This window comes from Nannospalax galili, unplaced genomic scaffold (assembly GCF_000622305.1).
Source record: "Nannospalax galili isolate Female #2095 unplaced genomic scaffold, S.galili_v1.0 scaffold91, whole genome shotgun sequence".
NCBI lineage: Eukaryota > Metazoa > Chordata > Mammalia > Rodentia > Spalacidae > Nannospalax > Nannospalax galili.
The window spans coordinates 2,092,006-2,115,295 of NW_008332583.1; the positions used below are offsets into that span (position 1 = coordinate 2,092,006).

At 41.6% G+C, this 23,290-nt stretch overlaps 1 protein-coding gene across 3 annotated transcripts in view; it reads right to left on the bottom strand.

Annotated features, from left to right (window-relative positions):
* The window catches only part of Ptprg (protein tyrosine phosphatase receptor type G), a 766,544-nt gene that overhangs the window by 219,945 nt on the left and 523,309 nt on the right, over positions 1 to 23,290 (bottom strand). For all 3 annotated transcript variants that reach the window (XM_008827507.3, XM_008827508.3, XM_029560833.1), the window contains one exon: positions 4,269 to 4,364. In XM_008827507.3, coding sequence (XP_008825729.1) covers positions 4,269 to 4,364 — 96 coding nt within the window. The remainder of the gene's footprint in view (positions 1 to 4,268; positions 4,365 to 23,290) is intronic.

Genomic DNA, 23,290 nt, shown 5'->3' on the forward strand with positions numbered 1-23,290 from the left:
AGGCCAGAAGTTAAACTCAGGTGTCATTTCTCAGATGATGCCCGCCTTATGTTTTGAGACAGACAATCTCCCATTGGCCTGGAGCTCACAGATTAGGCTAGAGTGCCTGACCAGCAAGCTTCAGAAATCCTCCTGCCTCTAAATCCCCAGAAGTGAGATTATAAGAACACATTACCACACCTAACTAAGGGTGCTGGTGATAAAACTCTGTTCTTCTTGTTTGCACAATATTTTACTGACGAAGCCATTAGCTCAGTCCTCCTTTGTCCACTTCTTCACAGTCACTGTCCATGGCATTCTGACACTGAGGCCTAGTGGACAGGTGACAGGAAGGGATCAACATACCGAATGCAGCAACCATTGCCATTCCAGCACAGAACAGGAGCTAAGAAACCATAAGTGCTTTTTTGTTTCTGAAGCATAAGGTGCCGGGCTGAATTGGAAATGAAGATTTTTCTTCTTGTTCAATGAGTGTATGTGTGAGTACATATACATGACGTATATGTGTGTATGGAGGGGGTACGTGTACAGAAATCAGAGGACAGCTCTGTTTCCACCTTTATGCACTTCTGGAAATTCAACTCAGGTAGACATTGTACCTTTACCAACTGAGTCATCTCTCTGGACAAAGAATTCTCAGTTTTTTGAGAGCAATGACAAACTTACTCTGTTTTTAAAATGATTGATTTTTTTTGATTATTTGCCTACATGTATGTATGTACATTACATGCATGCAGTGCCAGCAGAGGCCAGAAGAGGGAATCAGAACCCCCAGGAACTGGAGTTGCAGATGGTTGTGAGGTGCCTTGTGGGTATTGGGAACCAAACCCAGGTGTTCTGCAAGACCACCAAGTGCTGTTACCCACTGAGCCATATGTCCATCCCCTCAAACAAATTCTTAAAGATTCAAAATATAATAAAAAAAACAAAGTCTAACCTGACTGAAAAATTAAAATACTACTTTTTTCCTACAATGCATGACACAATGGGAACTCCAACGTATCAACACACAAATGGGAAACAGGCAGGTGCTCTGCACAGCCGCAGTACAAAACAATTCTGTTCTTTTTCTTTTCATCTTCCCTGCATTGTCTGTCTCTGGGACTTACAAATGAAATATACATTCAACTTCTTTCTATGCGAACCACTAACTGCGTCCTAGAAATACTGCAAAAATTCAAAACCTAGATTTCACAGTATTTTGGTGGTTTGCCTGCCCAAGACTCTTAATTGGTCCTATATTTAACAAGTGTTTATAGAGCACAAAAAATAGAAAACATTTGGGTGGAACAAGCATGAAGTAGTTCTTCCAATACTTAGAAACATTTTTTAAAATATAATTTCTTAGACAAAGAGTACCCTACAGGGTTGGTACTTCTTGCTGGTTGGTACTGGTCCTGGTTGCTCTGAGCAGAAGTGGCTATGATGGCAGGTGGGAAATAACAACCAGCTGCATAAAAACAGCATTCAAGAAGGTAGAGGCAGGGACAGGAAGGGTGGCTTAGTGGTGGACTGCCCTTGCAGAGGATCAGAGTTCGAGTCCTAGAACCCTTGTCAGGTGACTAGCAAAGACCTAGACCTCCACCTACAGGAATACACTTCTGTGAACACCTGCCCATGTGCACATACTCACACAAAGACACATACTTTAAAAGTATAATCTTTAAAAAAAAAAAAATGAAGGAAAAAAAAGGCAATGGCAAAAACCAAGAGGCTAGCAGCTAAGTGGGGAAATGCTCCCCAGCAGTTTTTGTGATGCTGATGCTATCAAAGGCAAATAGTCAAAGTTTAGGAGCATGAAGGGATCCAGACAGAACCCAAGTGAGTGCCCCACCGAGCCTGAAGATACTTCTTCTCATGAAGACAAGTCACAAGTATCATGGGCATATCCAGCCCATGGGAATGGACAGAGTTAGATACATAGTGATTTCCGTTTATCAAGTGCAACCAGTATGCCAAGAGAGACTCATGGAGTCAATACCAAACTCTTCATGATGTATTGCTAATCCTACTGCACAGGTAAGAATACTGTGACTGGAAAGGCTAAATTCATTGCTGCTATGCAACAATTAGGGAGAAGAGTGACTCAAAAGCAAATATTGTTGTCTCCTGTGAATTAGCTCTTAAAACACTGTTCTACTGTGGTGCATGAATATCATCAAGGGGAAGAGTTGAAACAACGGGGAGACAAAATACACAGCACAAACACATACGTTCTAAAATATCTGACCATGACCTACGGTAAATAACACTCTTTATATCCTGACCTAGCACATGCCTCGACTATATTATTATGATAAATAACTGAATACGTTTTTTTAAAGACATTACCCTAATGTGTGACACACAGCACCAGTATTTCAGGTGTGTATTTCTTTTCCTTCTTTTTTTCACGGTATTCTATTCCATTATATTTAAAATGCTGGTCAGGAATCCCCAAAATGATTTCATGGCCCAGTAGGACAACATCAAACATTTGAAAATTGGTGCCAGGGTCTGAGAAACAATTCAGCAGTTAGAAATGTACACTTTTCATTCAGAGGACCCAAGTTTGGTTATTGGCACCCACGTCAGGAAGCTTACAACTACCTATAACTCTAGCTCCAGGGGATCCAATACCTTATGGCCTCCACAAGCATCCACCACACACATGTGCACAGACACAAAAAGACAAATACACATACACATAAATTTAAAAAATCTTTTTAAAAAAGCTACTGTCGTCATAGCCAGGGACTTTTGACATAGGAAGAAGGTTAGTGTCTGAAATGTCTACATTTCATCATCTTCCACTGGAGTGTTCATCCAGGAAAAAGGAGAGAGGCAGTGAGGGAGAAAAAAATGGAGAGACTTGTCAATCATGTGTCCCCACTAGAAAGGGCAGAGGGAGGCCCTTCTTCACAACAGAGGTGGCAACGCAGCTGCTCAGAGAGACAGGTGCTGCATGAACATCTATCTGCCTTTGTAGAAGAAGGTCGGGATGCGGTTAGCATCCCTTTGCGTTGTCAAGGAGCACCAGCTGCAGAGACTGACTCCCAAGGAAGAGCAGTGCTTGCATGCAGTGTCTTTCAGCAAATTTGAAGACCGAAAAACAAAGCACAGATCGTCCACACAAAGTAAGCAGCGTGTCTCCTACAGGCAGCATGGCCAAAGCATGCATCGCTTTAACTTGAACTGACCATGAACTGGGGAGATGGCTCAGGGAGTAAAGTGCTTGGCTAGTAACCATGAGTACCTGAGTTGATCCACAAAGCCCATGTATGTAAAAAGTTAAGCATGGTGTGGGGTTGTAATGCCAGAGATGACAAGATGAGGTGGGAACAGAAGGGTCCCTGGAGCTTCGCCAGCTGGCCTGTCCTACTGGCAAAGTTCTGGGACAAGGAGAGACCTGTCTCAGAAAAAAACTGGAAGCTCCTTGAGAAATGACATTTGAGATTGTCCTCTGACCACTACCTGCACATAGACACGTGTGCACACACACACACAAGAATATGAGCGTGTGTGGGCACACATGGGTACACACAGAGGCTGAGAAGCACTCTGTAGCAGGATGAAAGGTTTCCATCCAACATACAAAACTGACACATAAGCCCTGAGTAGTGTTCAATGCAAACACATTAAAAGAAAGAGCTGGTTATGGTGGCTCACATCTGTAATCCCAATACATGGGAGACCCAGGCAGGAGGATTGCTGCAAATTCCAGGCTAGCCTGGTTTACAATGTGAGCGTGTTTAAAAAAATCAACAAAACCAGAAAACAATAACAGATAATAAATGTACTAAGTTGGAAAGAGACTCAACAAAAACTTTAGTTACCATGAGGATTTCTGGGATGGAAAGAAAAGGGGTTTCTGTAAGTAAGTAACTGATGCAATTTATCAATCTAGCTACAAAGCAATGTCAAATTTCAAAGCTGCCTAAAAGAAAACCACCTTTTTTTACATCAGCCTCTTAATATTCTGAAGGAACCTGTTCAAAACGCTTCAGCCGCGAAGTAACTTAGATGATAAATGTGTTCTTCAATCTGTGCACCAGTCAAGTAGCAATAAAATCAGAATAATTCATGCAAAAATTTTCATTATGTTTCTAAACATACTTATTTACATTTTAAATCACACATTAGACAATATGAAATATCTTTCATTTAGACAGGTGTGAACTAGAAAACAGATGCATTCATTAAACATGGAACAATTCGGCAAATTAAGGGGAAAAAAACTACATAGAGAACTCTCTCTGGTTGAAGAGCTTCAGCTACTGTTAACTTACTTGAAAAAATATGGCCATGGCTCCAATTATTCTGTCCTCAGAAATTGCCGTCTGAAAGCTGTCAAAGTCATCTGGATTGTAAAAGAAAATCTGCATCTGCAAGATAGTTAAAAATTGTATTAGGAAAAATTTCAAACCTATAGCAAAGTAGAAAAATTGTACAATAGGCCTGGATTCCCTACATACTAAGGCCACAATTGATTTATTTATCCATATTTTCTCTTGGCGAAAGCCTGGGAGAGAAAACCACACAGACCACACTAGCCATCCTTCAGAATGCACCACAGCTTCCTGTATGGATGCATCCGTGCTGCCCAGAATAAACACTACGGATGCCTCCTGATTCCCATCACCCAGCTCACAACGAAACTTTCCCATGAAGAAGTGAAGCCTGATTACAGTTAAGCCAGCTCAGGTAGATAACTGAGCCTGTGAGATGCAACTTGTGTGTTCAAATGATCAACACACAAACGGGAACACAAATAGTGACACATAACATAGAGAGAACTAATGACATTTAGAAGCCATATCCCAGGCTATTGTAGAACATACCTGAAGGGTGTTTCACAAAGAAATAAATACAGTGGTAATGATAATAATTGTGTTTCATGTTTTACTGGCTGCATAAAGCTATCCTGTACATTATGTCACTAAATATTGTTAAAAAGCCTCATCACAATGAGAATTAGAAGTGAGGACATGGTGGTCTAGAAAGTGGACATCAAGCTGCTTAAGACTGAACATCACAGGGAGGCCAAACACCAGGTGCTCCCACTCCAACCTTATATATCTCATCTTGTATTTAGCTAGAGATTCTTATTCAAAAAGGAAACATATAGATTTATCAACATAAATCACTGTACGATCTGAATACTTGAATGCACCTGATATTTCAAAAGACCTAGTACAAAAGCAGAGCATAGGAGCGTCCCCAAGGGGATGCCTACACGCCAAAGCAGACCTTGGTTCTTAGTCCCGCATCCTTGCCTATGAGTCTAGAGACCTTCAGGCAAGCTATGCTTTAAACAGCGTCTTCTGGGCATACGAAGTCAAGCGTTTCTGTTTGGTAGGGTGATTGTGAGGCTCAAAGACATGAGCACAGTGTTACAGCGCAGAGCTTAGACCCCAGCAATGCTCCATTCATATCATGATCACACATGTTAACACTGGCAGGCTTCTTAAAAACCCTAGTAAGAATGGGATTACCCTCAATCTCCCAGGGCAACCCTGCTCATTTGAGAAAATCAGATCACTGATGACAGACCTCTCTTTCTCTTGTTTTCCCTCTTTGCCAAATGGAATGCTGCAATCAGCTGTAATTGAAATCACAGTGGGAGCTTGGAGATTTGACACTGAACGATAAATTCCCAGCAGGCAAAGCAGAAGCACAGCGACTCAGTATAGGTCAAAGGTAAATGGAGTCTTCCTGACAGAATGAATCAAGATGCGAAGAACAAGTTGGTGATTCTTTTCTGAAGGGTGAAGATCAAGCGGACCACGTCAGATCACTTTCTAGGGAAATTCAGGGACCCACATGGATGGGAGAAAGAGACAGTTTCTTTTGGAAGGTCTTCTTTCTTAAATCAAATTCTTTTCCCCTAAGACTATGAGTTTTTATCAATGCTGACAGTTTCTTACAGATGTGTTACGTTTAGGTTTGGACAGCTTCAGACATCATGGATTTACACTGAGAAAAATCCATTCCACAAGGTGCAGATTAAAACAGTTTAATACTGGGTGAGCTGCTGCAGGTTCAATGTTACTAACCCAAGAAAAGGCTTCGCAAAAGTATAGCCATAAAATTATGTCTTAAAACCCAGACCCTCAAATCAAGTAGGTTCCAGAAGGTTTTCTTACACTTCAGATCATGAATAGGGGAGGCATCGTTTAATGTGTCACCTGAATAGTGTGTGATACAAAATACTTTAAGACTTCTTCAAGGACATCTTCACTTACAGCTAGGGAAGGAAATGCATTTTTGAAAAAGATGTTTGAGTCAAGGCTCCACCCACCTTGATAATAAAACGTCTCAAAGAGAACAGCAGCCCAGGTTGGAAATATCAATTTCCCTTGCTGTTTGTCTCAAGTTGTAGTCTATTGAATTATGTTAGGGGTTAAAGCTATCTAAAAACATAAAAGTAAACAAGGGGATCAAATTTTGTCTGAATGAACTGAACCCTCGCACTTTAACTGAAGAGAACAATTTGGATAGAGACAAGAAGACTTTTCTGCAAAGACATTTCTGAAAAATATATTTGGTTTGTCCAGTCATCTAGACTCTGTTTACCTTTGGTCTGTACTGAGTCCCTCTGACTGAGCTGTGACCACTGTGAATTTATTATCTCAATGCCAAATCCCGAAGTATCTTTTTGAAAACTTATTTATTTTTATATTGTGTTTGGCCTAAATGCAGGTAACTATACCCATCCATGCCCCCAGAGACAGGACGAGGGTGCCAGATCCTCTGGAACTGGAGTTACAGATGGTTGTTAGGCGCCATGTGAGAGCTGAAAACCAAACCAGATCCTTTGGAAAAGCAGCCAGCACTCTTATTCACCGAGTCATCTCTTTAGTTTCAAATCTCAGAGAATCTTGCATAGGCCATAAGACTTCTGCACTTATTCTCAAAAGCAATACCCAAGTCAGGTATGGTGCTGAATGCCTATAATCCTAGCATTTATATGGCTGAGATAGGCGGATTTGCATTCTAGGCCAGTTTGGAATGCACAGCAAGGCCCTGATTTAAACAACCACAAGGCATACCCAGAGACGACTTTGAATAAATCTAAGGATGTTTATTATATAGCAATTGCCTGCCAAAGACAGGTGTCACCAATAAGCTGATGAAAAGACCTGGGAAATCCAGTGATAAAGATGTCTACTAACTATCTCACTTACTCTTTACCCAGTTCCACCAATAACTTATACTATGTCCCATTTGTCCTCTTACTGTCTCTATGGAAACGCACATACACCACACACACACACACACACACACACACACAAACACACACATACCACACACACTCCTCAATCACTCGGGAATAAGTGGGGGATAATATGACTCATTACAACTGAATAGGCAAGTGTGCAATTTCTGGGATCAATCACTCGGGAATAAGTGAGGGATAATATGACTCATTACAACTGAATAGGCAAGTGTGCAATTTCTGGGAACACAGATATTCTCTTACACAATCATGGTATAATTATCACAATAAGGAAATTTCTCATTGATGTGATACGATTACCCAATTCTCAGTTCATTTTCAAATATAGTAAGTACCCAGTAAAAGCACATTACAGATCACTCTTCAGCCCTGAGTACAATCCAGGATTAAACTCTGTGCTTAGTTGTGATGTCTACACTGTCGGTTCCCACTGCTATCCAGAACAGCTCCAAGACAAATATGCAAACTGTAGTCTGTCTTCTCATGATTTCTCAAGGTTAGATTCAGGAAGCATATTGTGCATAGTTCATACATGACAGCACCATGTTTACCCAGTACATGGGGACAGGATGCATGTGGTGTGTATTTATCCCCAGTACTGGGATGTTTACCTTAGTCCCATGGCTAGGGTGAAATCTGACCTCTTTCTCCACTACAGAAGATTGTCATCTTCCTTTTGAAATGAACAAGTTCTCAGTAGAGAGATACTGTGAGAGGACACCCATAGCCTGTTCCTCGCCTGCCACCCACTAGTTTTGACATTTATTAATGATTTTCTTACTCCATTGTATTCATGAAAGAGATTCTCATAAGGAATATCATTCCCTTCTCCAAGATTCATTTCTTTGTTCATCTGTTTATGTGCAGAAGGACTCAACTTTGGTTTTAATATGTTTATTCCTAACATTATTACTTTGACGCTCAAAATGTCCCAGCTTAGCTCAGCAGGAGACCCTTGGAAAGGATTCCTGTCATTCTACAATGATCCCTGTTCCCATCATTTTCTCTTTCTTTTTTAGTACTTGCATCTTACCAGGCACAGATGTTCTGACCTCAACTTATGTTTTCCTGCCCCAGCCCTGGAAAAGGGCATTCTTTTAATGAGTCCTGGTTCCTTTCAGTGAGGAGAGTTATTTAAAGACTCAATAACCGTAACACAATTATTTCCCAAATGCACATAATTTCCCTCTCATTAAAATGACTCTAGGTGCAATTTGATTTAAAACATGTCTCTCTTCCAATTTATCTCATTGTGCACATTAAGTTGAATGAACAGAAAACAATCTGAAAGGAGAGGCTTCTTTAACATTACTGCTATTTTTCACACATTTGTTGACCACCTACTGTACGTCAAGTCTTATCACTCACGAACACTGCGAAGTAAACACCAGCATGAGTCTCACTGCACAGTCAAGAAAAGCAAAGATTTGTAAAATCTACAATTTCCAAAGTCTGTAAACCTCATGAAGAAGGAAAGAACATTTGATTAGAAAAATAATCCTTCCTAACTCAGAGTTCAAGGTCTTTATCACTGAACCTCCTTCCATCGAGAAGAATATTTGCTCAATGCCTCCTCTGTGTAAGGTACCATGACTGATGAGAACACTGTCAATGCTTAGGGAGACTAAAATGTCATTAATGAGATAAGGATAACTTTTTCCTTGAATGCCAAAGTTGAATAGATGTACTGAAAAAAAGGCTCAGGGAATGATCAGATCATGGAAAAGAGGGCACATTTTCTTGAAGGTGATCTTTTTATTCTCTGATGTCATACTTTTGTGCCTACACCCATGCCTAGGCGATGTGACAATGGAAATTAAGAAGAAATGATCCTACACAAGATAGAAAGACCCTAGATAGACTGTCTTCTCTACAATCAGAAAACTCTACATTGAGACGATTCCGTAGAAACCTGTATTTCCCTTATGCACATCTTACTCAAGGCAAGGAAAAAAAAAAACAACAATCACAAGGAAATAAAAGAGGAAACAGCATCGGACAGTTCAAAGGAAAGGTCAGAAAATGAGTGATCCTGCAGAGCACTGCAGGGGCGTGTTGGGAGGCTTTCACACAAGGGAAAAGACGCAGACAAAAGGGAAGGAAAGAACAGTTAGCGGGGCTCGAGACATGGTTAAGCAGGTAAGAGCGCTTGCAGCTTGGGCAGAAGACCTGAGAAGGGAAAAGACACAGACAAAAGGGAAGGAAAGAACAGTTAGCGGGGCTAGAGACATGGTTAAGCAGGTAAGAGCGCTTGCAGCTTGGGCAGAAGACCTGAGTTCAGTTCCCAGCACCCATATCAGGCAGCTCGCAACTGCTGTAACCACAGCCCCATGGAATCTGGTGTCTCTTTTGGCCTCTGTGGGCACCTTCACTCACCCCCATATAGACACACACACACACACACACACACACACACACACACACAAATATAAAAATAAATCTTTTTTTACAGAATAGTTAAGGTGTAAAGTATGAACAGGCAATATCAAATGGAAAATGACGTCGAGGTGGAAGGTAACAGGGAAAGGAGAAATGTGGGTTTCTAATCATGGCTGGTGATATGGGATGTAGCAGTAAGCAAAAAAAAAAGGCTGTCTAAGAATAAAAATGTATGGTATGCGTGGCGAGAGCAACATGGCACTCAAAACACAATGCGCAATATGTTGGGTCCACTTTCAGGACAATCTCTACTGGGTGATGCGAGAACTGAAGCGTATAAACTGAACTCTCAGTCCAACATGATTTTTCAGCGATGTACTAAAGTGATTATTAAGTCGACTCACACGCATTGTATTAGCTGCTCTTCTCATTGCTGTGAGAGGATACCTAACAAAAGCAACTTAAAGAAGGTTTATTTTGGCTCACAGTTCCAGGGTACAGCCTGTGGTGGTGAGGAATCACAGTGGCAGGAGTTTGAGGCAGCTGGTCATGATGCACCCACAGTCAGGAAGGGGCGAGCAATGAATCACTGTGCTCGGTTCCCTTTTCTCCTTTTTATTCAGTCCAGGACCCCAGGCCATGGAGTAGTGCCACTCATATTTAAGGTAGATCTTCCTATCCGAATTAATCCAGTCTAGAAAATCACTCATAGATGACCCCACAGATTTGTGTCTCGGGATTCCAGATTCAAGCTGACAATCAAGTTTAGCCATCACATATTTTACACACCAAGTTTTAACTGTTTAATTCTTCCACTGCCGGTAGCCAGGAGTACCTACACAGACAGGATATAAGTCAAGGGAGTGCCTGAAACAGTGTCTGTCACTGCAAATACTATTTCTTTGTTTCTGGAATGATTAAAATGAAAGGGGGCACTGAGTGGCTTGAAGTAAGGCTAGCCAGATGATAAAGTCATCAAAAAGATTCATGAAGCCTTTGAGACTTCTGGGAATAATTAAGAAGTGGCAAACTGGGATCAGAACAGTGAAAGAACAAAGAGATTTAAGCCTCTGGAATAAATGCTTGGCAAAGTACAAGTATAGACAAAAGTCACTGTGAAATAGCCAAGTGGCCTCAGATATGGTTATGCTAAATACAGATGCAGATATTAGAGTCTCTGCAATGCACAAGACATTGAAATAATTTTTTAACTAACTCTGGTCTGGAACTGTAATGATCAAATAAAAGAAGATCTATTCATTTTAATCATGGTGAAAATGGTAAATAAATGCGCTATGAATATTATATAATAATTTGTAACACAACACTCAGTTCAGAATTATGACTGGGGATAGCTTTTGTTTGCAGCTGCTTTTAAGATTTACTTTTATTTTTATCATGTGTGTCTGAATGTGGGTATGCACACATGAATGCAGGTGCACATGGAGGCCAGAAGAGGTGCCAATTCCCTGGAGCTAGAGTTCAAGGTGGTTGTGAACTACTTGACATGGGTGCTGGGAGCCATACTTGGGTCCTCTGCAAGCTCAACAAGTACCTTTAACTACTGAATCATCTCTCCAGCCTCTGTAGCTTTTGGGGTTTCTAAAAGAATCATTATTATATTTTTTGGTAATACTGTGAGGAAGCATTTCTGCACATGTGATTAACATTTAAATCTAGAAACTTTAAGAGTCTAGCCGGTACTCCTCCCTGGTGTAGGTAGGTCTCATCTAATCAGGCAAAAGTACGAGGTCTCCCAAAGAGGAAGAATTCTGCCTCCAGACCACAACATGGAAATTCAGTCTTCAGACTCGGACTGCAACATCAAGCTCAAAACAGAATCACATGTACATGTGCATATCACACTATGAAACTATTCCAACCCAGTGACCTGAGCTCCGTGCTCTATCTCTGTCTCTCAATCATCGGAATCAGGCATCCCCCAGAAGAACGCAGTTAACAACCCAGTTTACCCTCTCATGCCTAACTGTCTCTGAAGTTGGCAGAACTTTGTACTCTGAGGTATAAAGATCAAAAGCACAGACTGTGGAGTCAAAACTATTAGAAGAGCCTTCTGAAGATATGAGATGTCTAGGTTCAGTTTGATATTTTTAGCACACAGTAATTATATAATGATGGGTTTTGTTATGGCTTTCATATATAGGTAAATATTTTTATATATTATATATATTTGATCATAGTCATCTCCATTCCCCATTAGACTCCCCTGCCTATCACCTTCTTCTTCCTAACTTTGTCTTTTAACTTGCACGTCTTCCCTCTACTCTATGGTGATCCAATTCCTTTAATTAGGGTTACTTAAGGGAGGGTGGGTGAGGGTTATTCACAGATGCATGGGGAAGTTACCAGTGGCTATACCACTGAAGAAAATCCCCCCCACCCCCAGCAACCATTAGCTATAGAGCCATAAGGATGGGTAGAGCCTCGTGAAACCCTCCCCTCACAGTTCCCTTCTGAAAAGCAGAGGGGAATCTCCCCTTGAAGATATGCTAAGTACTGCTTTAGAAGAGTCACACCAAACAGACAGCTCTCATTTTCCTATTATAAACCTGAATGAGCAGAAGGAATGGGTAAATTATGGTGAAATCAATCCTTTCCACATGCCAGTGTCCTGGTGAGTCATGCCACAAGGCATAGCAAAGAATCTCACGTGTGGCTTCAAGCTGCATTTGCTGAAGATTGTTTATAGGGGAATTAAGTTCCAAAGAGGAACAGGTATTCAGCATCTTTGCAGGCAAGGGAGCATTTAAATAAGCATTCTGGAAGGTTCGCTTAGTACAATATCATTAATCACGTGACACCCTAATCCTTCATTATTTCCTTTCTTCTCTTGCCCAGTAGCCTGGAATGATTTTCAGTTCGTTTGCATCAGGAACTCAAGTTTTTGGAGCAGATGAGTGCAGGGCACACACTAGGTCCATGGACTGTCCAAACAGAAGCCAGGACAACTGGAGATTCCTGTCAAAGTCCTTCTATTATGCCTTGATTCTCTTATCAGTCTTTGTATAAGGTGGTTTTCAGAACTTTTGGTCTAGAGACATGTCTGCATTCTCTCCTGACAGGGAAGAGTTCACACTCATAGTCACAAAGGTTAAATTGGATTTCCCAGTTATTTACTATGTACAATCCATGAAATTATTTCTTGCAGTTAAGCCTAAGTTTGGGCAGAAATGAGGTGGGGTCAGCATTTCATATTCCGAACCATGACCCCTTTCATGTATTTAGGAAAACGGCAATAAACTGCAGCTATCCAATTTAATGACTATGTGACACAGAGGAAGTTAGTTACTAAATCCTCACAAGTAAACTGAATAAAAACTACAGCACTGAGCTACAGGGAGTAATAAATAAAATTAAGTAAAGCACCTTCGGGTATGTCTTATGCAATGTAAGTCACATCTGCTCATGTCTTAACCCTTAGTTTAAGAGGAGGGGATGGAGAAAACACAAATAACTTAGTGAAAGGGCTATTTACAATGTACTCAGCTTGGAAACTGCCCCAACAATAAACAAGTATTGAATGGATAAATTGTGACAGTTTACACTCCAACTACAGGCGAGAGTACAGACACATCTCAAGGGCTGCAGCAAATAAACCACGTATATAAAACCGGCAGGACAGGAGAGGTGGAAACCTCACACAGTTCAAGGTAGGACAGTGGCTCCCCCTGGGTGTAGAACATCGAGGAAGGTGTTAAGTTCCCTTTTTGACCTGGGCTCGAGGTATAGGAAACTATTCAGTTGCAACCTTATTGTTTATAGGTTTTTCTCCTTGTATATGAAACTTCAAGCGTGAATAAATAAAATTCTCAAAATGGTTGTGCTGTTAAACCAGGGGTACATAAAAGTCAGTCTCTGGGGAGCAGGGCAGAGTTAACTCTCCTCACAGTCACCTACTGGATGTGACCTGGGATGCTCCATTCCTCAGGGCAAAGCTTGATTAAGTTGATCTGCACGACCAAGCAAGTTACAGTGGCTGGTCAGAGCAAACAGAATCATTCCAGGACAGGGAAGCTGGCATGGGGATTTGCCTAGGGCGGCTTGCCATCCTCCTCATCATGGCAGACTGCAGCACAGGGTAAGATGACAGGAGGCAGCCTTGCCCTAAAACACCTCAAGACAGAGCTTCAATGCACCCACTTTTAATTAATTGATTACTTAATTTTTTGAGGCCTGGTCTTTGCTGCTGGACTCAAACTTGCTGTTCTCCTGCCTCAGCCTCCTAAATGCCAATTAAAGGCATGAGCCATCAGACCCAGCAAAGACACGCCCAATTCTCAAGAATGCTGTAATTACTTCAATGAAATGTATTTAATTATTATTACTATTATTACTATTTTTTTTTGGTCTGTTTTTGAAACAGGATCTCCCTGTAGCCTCAGCTGGCCTGGAGCTTGCTATATAGACCAGCTGGCCTTGAACTCACAGAGATCCACCTGCCTCTACCTTCTGAGGGCTGGGATTAAAGGCATGTGCCACCATGCCAAGCTGAAATTTATCTAATTTAGTTTAATAATTTATTACTATCAAGAAGAGGTACAATTATTTTTTTCCTGTTTCATACAAAAGAAGATTAAGGCCAAGCCAGTAGCTCTTGTGGAAAGGTGAACAGAGACATTTGACTGCACATCAGAATTCCCCTTAGCAGTGAGGAATACTACTGGTTATCTCAAGGACCCTAGCCTGAATAGATCTTAGCTAGGGTAATTCTGAACCCCAGTGGAAATTCAGCTGGTCATGTGGAGAGCCCTGTCTGATTGTCACTGTCCAATGGATGCTGCCGACTACCTCATAGTGCACAGCACAGTGCCCGCAACAATGACCTGGCCTGGCCTCAACAGGGTTGAGGTGTGCAGAGCCTGGAAACTTCATCATGCAACAGTCACTGTGTGGGGTACTTTTTCTGCCCTCCTCAATGCTTTGGTGCTTTAGGGAGGGGAACAGCAAGTCTTCCATAACAGGGCCTTAAAGGCCGGGAGAGCATTTTTGTCCCTACCACAGGACAGTAACTGCATCATAGCTTCTACCTACTACACAAGCAAGGATTTTCTTTTCTATTAAAAGATTTCCACCCAGCACAAGGTGTCTGAAGCAGGAGGTAATTTACCATAAGTTGAAGGCAAGCCTTAAACTGCTACACAGTGAGTCTCAGGTCAGCAGGGACTACAAAGTGAGGCACTGTCACAAAAAAGCCAAAACCCAAAGTAACAAAAAAGGAGCCGCATATGGTGGTACACGCCTGTATCCCCATCATTTAGAAGTTCTCCTGCCTCAGGAGAACTACTTCAGGTTCAGTATTTTAAACCCGTTCTAAAAAAGCAAAACAACAAAGATCAGTGTTTCCTCAGTTTAAAAACTACTATATATGTATGGTTGGCTCTGAAGCTCGGCGGATCTTACTGCCTTGGACACAGGGGACAGGGAGAGCTCCCTGGGTGCATGGGGGAACTCATTTGTATTTCAGAAACATGAAAATCACCACTGGTGTTTGTGCTCCTTGTAAAGTGAAACTTTCTAGAAATCGCATTGTGCTTGGGAGTAACAGCCACATGATTCACCATGAAATGAAGTCTGGAAAATCATTTTGGATAAATGGACCTATAAATTCAATAGAATTTCCATGACAACATAGGCTGCAACACTCAACCACAAATAAAAGGTTATAAATCATTCAACACCAACTAGGAATCGGCAATATGTCTCCCATTTTGAAATGTAAGAAACCTGAAATGCACTTATTTATTACTCACACTCACCCAGCATTCCCATTATATTTCTTTCCAGTAAGAATATTGTATTTTCACCTCTTAATAGGTTGTGGGGAAAATGCTGAGGCTTTAAGTTCACAATTAAGCTAAACAATATTAGCACAGGTGTAGTGCTGCCTGTAGTCCTTGCCCTACGCTTAGCCTGAGGCCTCTCTGTGAGCTCTGCACAAAGATAAGAGATGCTGTTATCCGTTCCTGAAAGGCAGCATGAAGTTGCCACACAGGGGCTCATTGAAAAAAGGTTTATGGAGATAGGGAGACAGCTCAGTTACGAAAGGGCTCGACACACAAGCATGAGGACTTGAATGTGATACCTAGAACCCGTGTAAAAAAATGTCATGGAAGATGGTGCACACTCAAAGACAGGCAGATGCCTGGGCATTGTTGGGTAGTCTACATTATTTGATAAGGTTCAGGCCACTGAAAATCACTTAAAAAAAAAGAAGTGGATGGTGTACCTAAGTATGACACCTGAAGATGTCCCCTGGCTTACACTTACACACACACACACACACACACACACACACACACATGCTTGTGTCGAACGTTTCTGAGGGCATATATATAAGATATCCTGGTGACTTCTCAAAAGCTTTTGAGTTTTATAAGTCCAAACAAAACCCTGTAAAGTCTGCAGCAAGCTATTTCTAAGATGAGATAAAATGACCAATCTAGAGCACCCATACAATAATGCTCTAAGACCATCTTTGAGGTTCTGGTGAAAGCCCCCTGAAAACTAGCTCATTTAACATGATATTGTGTGTTCACTCCAAGTCCTGGGAAGGTGGCACCAGTGCTGGGTCCAAGCATGGAGTGAGCACTCATTTGATGATTGCTGGGTATTTTTCATGGGTCAGGAAATATTTTATTTCTCCATTTAGATCTTTTCTCATTGTGCCAACTCCTTATAATAACTAGGAGTTGTGGGGAGAGGAAAGGGTTTATGGGCAGTACATACCCTGGCAAACTGCCCAAGGCTGTCCAGGGCACTGGCCTGTGTCTACCACTTCTCAGCACATGGACTTTGATGTCTGCAACTTAAGACTACGTTCTCAGAACCCTATGTGATACTTGATTTTGAATAAGAATGTAATTGGATTTAGTTGCACCTAGGAGATTAGGAAAGCAACCTGTTGGCGTGTGTATGTGTGAGTAAATTTCCAGTGAGGATTTAGACAATGGAGAAGAGTGGACTTAAATGTGGCAGCACCATCCCATAGGCTGGAGAGTCAGATGGAATAAAAACAGCAAAAGAGGAAAACCAACACAGCACAGGCATGTTTTTCTCTGCTTCCTGAACACGGTGATGTAAACTGCTCTGTTCTGCCATACTTCTCTCCCCAGCAGGATGGACTGGCAACTCTGAAACCATGACCGACAACCTTCCTCCCTTGTTTATTTTGGCTGCATTGATGAAAAGTTAATATACCTTTAAAGACACATGTTCAGCGCTGGTTTCATAAAGCCTAGGGCTTTCATGGGAACTGTCAAAGGCTCAAACAATCAGAAAGGTTAAGAATTGTTAGCAAAGTCTGTGAACATGACTCAAAAAGCAAAAATTGCTTGCACCCAAAGAGATGCTTATGAAGGTGCCAATCATCTAAGTGGTGGGGTAAACGTCCTTTGAAAAGCAGGCACACCTTTCTTGTAAACTTCAAGTAAGAATGCAGGAGAAGGTCTGGTGAGATCGCAAGTTGGTAAGGTGCCTGCCACGCACGCATGAGGAATAAACCAAATTCCTAGTAGCCATTAACAGCTCTGCATAGTTGTGCACATCTGTAATCCCAGAACTGGAAGGCAGGTACCCAGAGCTCACTGGCTAGCTGGTCTAGTTAAGTGGTAAGCTCTGGGTTCAGTGAGAGACTCTGTCCCAAAAGGTAATGTGGAAAGTAAGTGAGGAAGATACCCACCCAAGGTCAAACTCTGGACTTCACAAATGTGCAAATGTGTCTATATGCAAACATGCACACATAGACACACAGACACAAGGAGAATATCAATTTTCTTACACCACTGCTGAAGTTAAATTCATGGAACTTTTTTACTCTTTAGTTACTGGATGGACACTTCTATTTTTTTTAATTTAATTTATTTTTATGTGTATAAGCATATTGCCTGCATGTAGGTAGGTACATCTATGTCATACAATGTTCACAGAAGTCAGAAGAGGGCATTGGATCCCCTGGAACTGGAGTTACAGACAATTGTTAGCCACCATGTGGGTGCTCGGACTTGAATCCTGGCCCTCTGCAAGAGCAGCCAGTGCTCTTAACCTCCGAGCATCTCTCCAGCCCCAGACATTTCTATTTTCATTTAGAAAAACTTCCCCAGTAGCCATTTAGAATAAAGGCTTTCCTTTATTTTTTCCTAATACGGCCCTTTTCATTATTCAGAAAGGCTTTTTATTTAGAAAAAGAAAAATCAATGCCCCACCACAGGCCCTACAAATACAAAGACAAATACAAGTGAACCTTTGCCCTACCATTGTTGATGTAAGGAAAACGCCCTTGTTATACATAATAAGTAGAACGGCAGTGTTCAGTAGAAGTACTCTTAAGTTATATTCTCAATAAAGCCTGATGGCATCTGATTTTAAGAACAGCATACACTGCAATACCATGTGTCACATATGTGTATGCACAGCCTTGAAGAGAAGCGAGAAAGCCTGACCTGAGGGAACATTACACATTCATGGGGTTTCCTCGGAACAGGGTCAAACTGGTCTGGGGCCCAGGCAGGTGACTGCATTTTTATCTTCACTTAAAACCCTTACTGGCTTTGAACAGAAGCTCATCAAGCGAGAGAGAGAGAGAGAGAGAGAGAGAGAGAGAGAGAGAGGCATTTGAAATGAGGAAAGAACAAAGAAAATTGAAAAAGAATAGAACTCAAATTGCCACCTAAGCACCAGAGGGAGAGGGCAAGGGAGAGGGTGAAGCTAATGGATGGACTTGGGGACCAAGTCCTCTGCCAAGTGCTCTGAGGAACAGATCTACACCCTGGATGGGAGGTTCCTTACAGCTCATCTCACTTTGACACAATTCACTCCTCATTTCTGGCTGCCAACAACTCAAGCTCATCCACTCAGTAAAGAAGGCAAAAAAAAAGAAAAGCTTGTGTCTCCATGCTATTAGGTGACTTAGCACAGCTGCTCTGATGACAAATGTATTTGTTTAGACTAAAAGTTCCTCACCTACTTGGTCATCATAAAACAACAGTACACAGAGAATTAGAGAGTGAAGAAGGTCAAGGCTGCCACAAAGCTGAGCAGCAGACACGATGGGGAACATGAAAAGAGCCACTGAGAGAGGCCTTCATGGTGACAAGGACCTGGGGCTGCCACTGCCGTGACTTAACGTGCCTGAATGAGTGACACCCATTTCTGCCAATTCCCCAGAGGCTGGCTCTGGATTTCAGAACCTCATCATCAGAAACATCTGACAGTGCAGAAAAGATGCCATCAAAAATGCAAGTTCAAGTCCACTTAAATGAAGTTCTCAGGGGAAGCAAATTCACGGACACAGAAAACAGAGTGGTCATTGCTGGAGTTGGTGGGGTGGGAACAAGGGGTTAATGTTGTATGGGGACAGACTTCCAGTTTAACATGATGCCAATGATCTGAAGGTAGATGGTGGTAATGGTTTTACAACATGGCAAATGGACTGAATACCACAGAATTGCACACTTAAAATAAAGTGGTAAATTTTATGTGTATTTTACTAAAACAACAAAAATAAATAAACACATAAATAAGTACAAAAATAGCCAATGGGATAAAAAGCAAAACAACAAAGAAAATGAAAGTCTAAGTTCAAGCAAACCTTACTGAATTAAATTTTCTCTTCCCCCATATGGAAAACAAATATGAAGCTGAGATTGGATGAGGGTGGCTTCAGACGGATTTGAGGAGTCAATATCCTTTTGGGGACAGAGTTAAGAGATTAATACCACCAGGAAAATAATGTCACAAAGCCTATGGAATGTTATAAATACTTCTCTCTTCTTCCTCCTCCTCCTCTCTTTATCATAATCACCACCAACACTATTTAAAACTTCTTTTAAGAAATAAACCATGTTTCTAGGGAATGGAGAGATGGCTCAGCAGTTAAGAGCATGTACTGCTCTTGCGGAGGACTCAACACCCATGCTGGGCAGTTATCAACCAGGTATAGCTCTAGCTTCAGGGGATCTGACACCCTCTTCTGGCCTTTGTGAACACCTGCACTCGTGCACAAACCCACACAGAAACACACATACACACACACACACACACACACATCTCTAATTTTTTAAAAATTAAAGGAAGAAAACATTGTTTCTGTTGAGCTAGTTATTTAATTCTGAGTCATTTATTGTATGATTTTTTAAAATTAATTAAATTTATGGAATTTTTGTTTATTTTATACAGAATATCTCAAACAATCTTAATCATCTTTATACACCCGTCCCCACTGGTAGCCTCCCACAGCCCCCACACTGGAACCCATATATTCTGTCTAGCCCAATGTGTCAAGTCAGTGTCCCCAGACATTCCTCAGTACAAGTCCATCCACTGAGGTCTAGTCAGCCTATCTAGAGTTTCTTGTTTTAGGAAGATCAGCTCTTCCTCACCCAGCAGTCATCAGCTGCCAATGTTTCTTCCTTGCTAAGACTAGGATCTGCTGTTCATTTCCTCAGTTCAGTGCTGGGTTTTTGTCTGAGTTTGCATGGGACTTTTGTATGCTGACACCATTGCCACAGAATCATATGAGCAGGTTCCCAGGATTTTAAAGTTCTTTATCAATTAGATTTTTCCTATCTTCTCATTCTAGTTCAACCCCCTCATTCCTTAGGTTTCGCGCTTTAAAATAAAAATATAGGAGCAGAGTTTGAAGAACATTTATGAATACCTCTACATTCGAAACCTATATTCCACCATGAATATTTTATTATAATTGACTTACAGAAAACACTTTTAATTCACTATCCATCCATGTGGACAGGCAACAAATTCTAAGGGGCAGAGCCCCACTAGCAGCCTCCAACACACAGGCATTATCCAACAAGTAAAACTGACATTAAGATGAAGTCAAGGCATTTGAGGCTCTGGGTCCTAGCCAGAGAAGTCCTGCTAGTTTGTTGCAAAGGGATCAACGACTCTATTAATGAAAGCCTCATGAGACTCCAAAGATAAATCTCAATGAGCAACCACTAATAACTTAGAATAAAAACAGAGTTTAAGGGGGAGATTAAAAACAACAAAATGTCAAAGTATGGCATTATGAAGCAAAGAATCTACAGGGGACAGACAGCCCCTAATCACACTATTGACTGACTGTTCATTACCCATCCTGATTAGCTAGTCTAGAAAATATCCAGAGACTGCATGATAAAGAAAATTGTGCTCAAACACTCGTGTCCTCTGCTTGTCTTAGATCTATGACATATAAACTAATGCAAAGAGATCTGCCCAGGAAGCGGGGTTCAGAATTTCCAAACCTGACAATCAGCCGCCACTAAGAACTATACTTATAAAACCTCCTGACCAAGACCTTGCTGAAGAGGGTGTTTTAAACTGAAAGGTGTTTAAGAACGACTGCCTTCATTGAGATTCAAGTACTGCTGCTGATGTTAAAGAGGAGTTCGAAAAGCATTCGTTATAAGAACAAGACTATAGACAGGTTTATTGCCAATTAATAGGAAAATGACTCTAGATCAATTGAGGGGCATCCATACTAGGGAGACTGTGCCACAGGGAAAAAGAACGATGCTCAACTGTATCTGATCTACATTTTTCAAATAAAAGTGCAACAAACACAGAAAAACACAAAGGTGGAAAAGTCACCCTGCAGGAAATGACCTCTGAAAACTAAGAGTGCTGGGACTGAAATGAAGAAATGATTAAGTAGATATGTCATAGGACAGGGGAAATCATTTTCTTCATCAGTATTAGACGAAACAAGTGCAAGCCACAATCCTAGAGAAGTTGAAATGGGAGCCAGCAGCGCATGGGTGACGGGACTCGCCATCAGACTTCAGTAGAGACTGACAGACTCACGAGGTCTCGGAGTCAGTATGCCCATGTAACCAGCATCCAGATGAGGAGGCAGGGGACTCTTGCCCCTCATAAGCCCACAGTGTACTCATTTGGTCACTAACTAGTGGTTATCTGGAACTAATCTAGAACAATATGAGCTCCCATCATGGAAGTATGCAGTATATGTCCTTCACAGAGACTTGGGCCTCCTCCACAGAGCTCTATTCAGGGAATGCTGTTTTACCTTCATTGAAAAGACTAGGAAAGGGAGGCTTAGATAGACGAGGAATGACTGCAAGAACACAGTGCCAAACACACTTCTATAGGTGCTCCAATTTAAACACATAGAAAGATTTAAAGCTAGAATCAGCATAAGAGACAGAACATGCAGTGTTTGTCTTCCAGGTTTGGATTATTTCACCTAGAATGATTATTTCTAGCTACATCATTTTCTTGTGAATTTCATAATTTCAAATTTTATGATGGCTGAATAATATTCCATTGTGTATTTATACTACATGGTCATTATCTACCCATCAGATGATGGGCATCTAGGCCTTTTACATGTCCAGGCCACTGTGAAGAGCAGCAATGAACATGGATGAGCGGGTATCTCCGCGGTAGGACACAGAGTCCTTTGGGAACATGCCCAGGACCTGTATGGCCAGATCATATGGTAGATCTATTTAGCTTTTTGAGGACTCTCCACACTGCTTTCTATAGTGGCTGCACCTGTTTGCACTCCTTGGGAATATGTGCTCCCCTTTCCCCACATCCAAGTCAGCATTTGTTGCTGTTGAGTGGTCCGGTGGAGGGGGTATTTCAAGGGAGGGCGAACAGTAGAATACAGGTGGCATGATGGAGAAAAGGGGAATAATGGTGTAGTAAGAGTAAAGTGGGAATGGGAGGGTAGAAGAGGGTACGGGGAGGGATAAACTAACGCCAAAGACCTTTGGGAGGGGAACATATGGAAAACTACTATTGAAGAAGCTCCCTAAAGCAAACACACACACACACACACACACACACACACACACACACACACACACACACATACACACTTACTCTACATGGAGATATGCCTCCCTCAGATACCATAGGCTATCAAATCAAAAGTCCAATGCCAAGTGTGGGTTACTTCCCTTTGGGTGGTTGGTCAGTGGATCCCATACACTCCCCAAACAATCCGAGTTATCACCACTGCTCTTGGTTACATACCCTCCAGAACTTGATGATAAGACTCTATTTCTGAAAACACCATATACTTGGGACAAGGGAAATCAAGCTGGTACCGACCTGGAAGTTTTATCCCTAACTGACTACCTCCCACAGTGCTGGAAGGTACTATGTACACTATTGGGGGAGAAAAGCAATTAGTTGTCTTACCTAGCGGTCAACCTTGTGAGCTAAAACGAGACATACTCACTAGTGCAACAGCAATATGACTATTCAATGAGTAATTACTTTCTGATTAGATTGAAGGCTTGCTCCACAAGAAGTTACTCATACTTGGTACCATTAACTTGGCCAGGAACCCATGGCTAGGTAGGCTATAGGCAATAGGAATGACCTGCTACTATTGTGCTAAATGAACATGGTATTAAACTGCCCCCGAAATGTTTATCTTTGAACCCATAGACAAGTGCAACTCTTAGAACTCATCAGAGAAGCTTCTTTTTTGCAATAGGCGGTGATAGAGACCCACAACTGGTCAATGTGCAGAGATTAAGAAATTGGGCAGTGTTCGGCTTTTAAATGGGGCATCTATATCACACTCCAAGCCCTCAAAACTCAGGGGTCATCGTGGAAGAGGGGATCATAGAAAAACTGTAAGAGTCACAGGTAATAGAGGACTGCTTTGAAACTATGTTCTCCACATACAACAGGGCA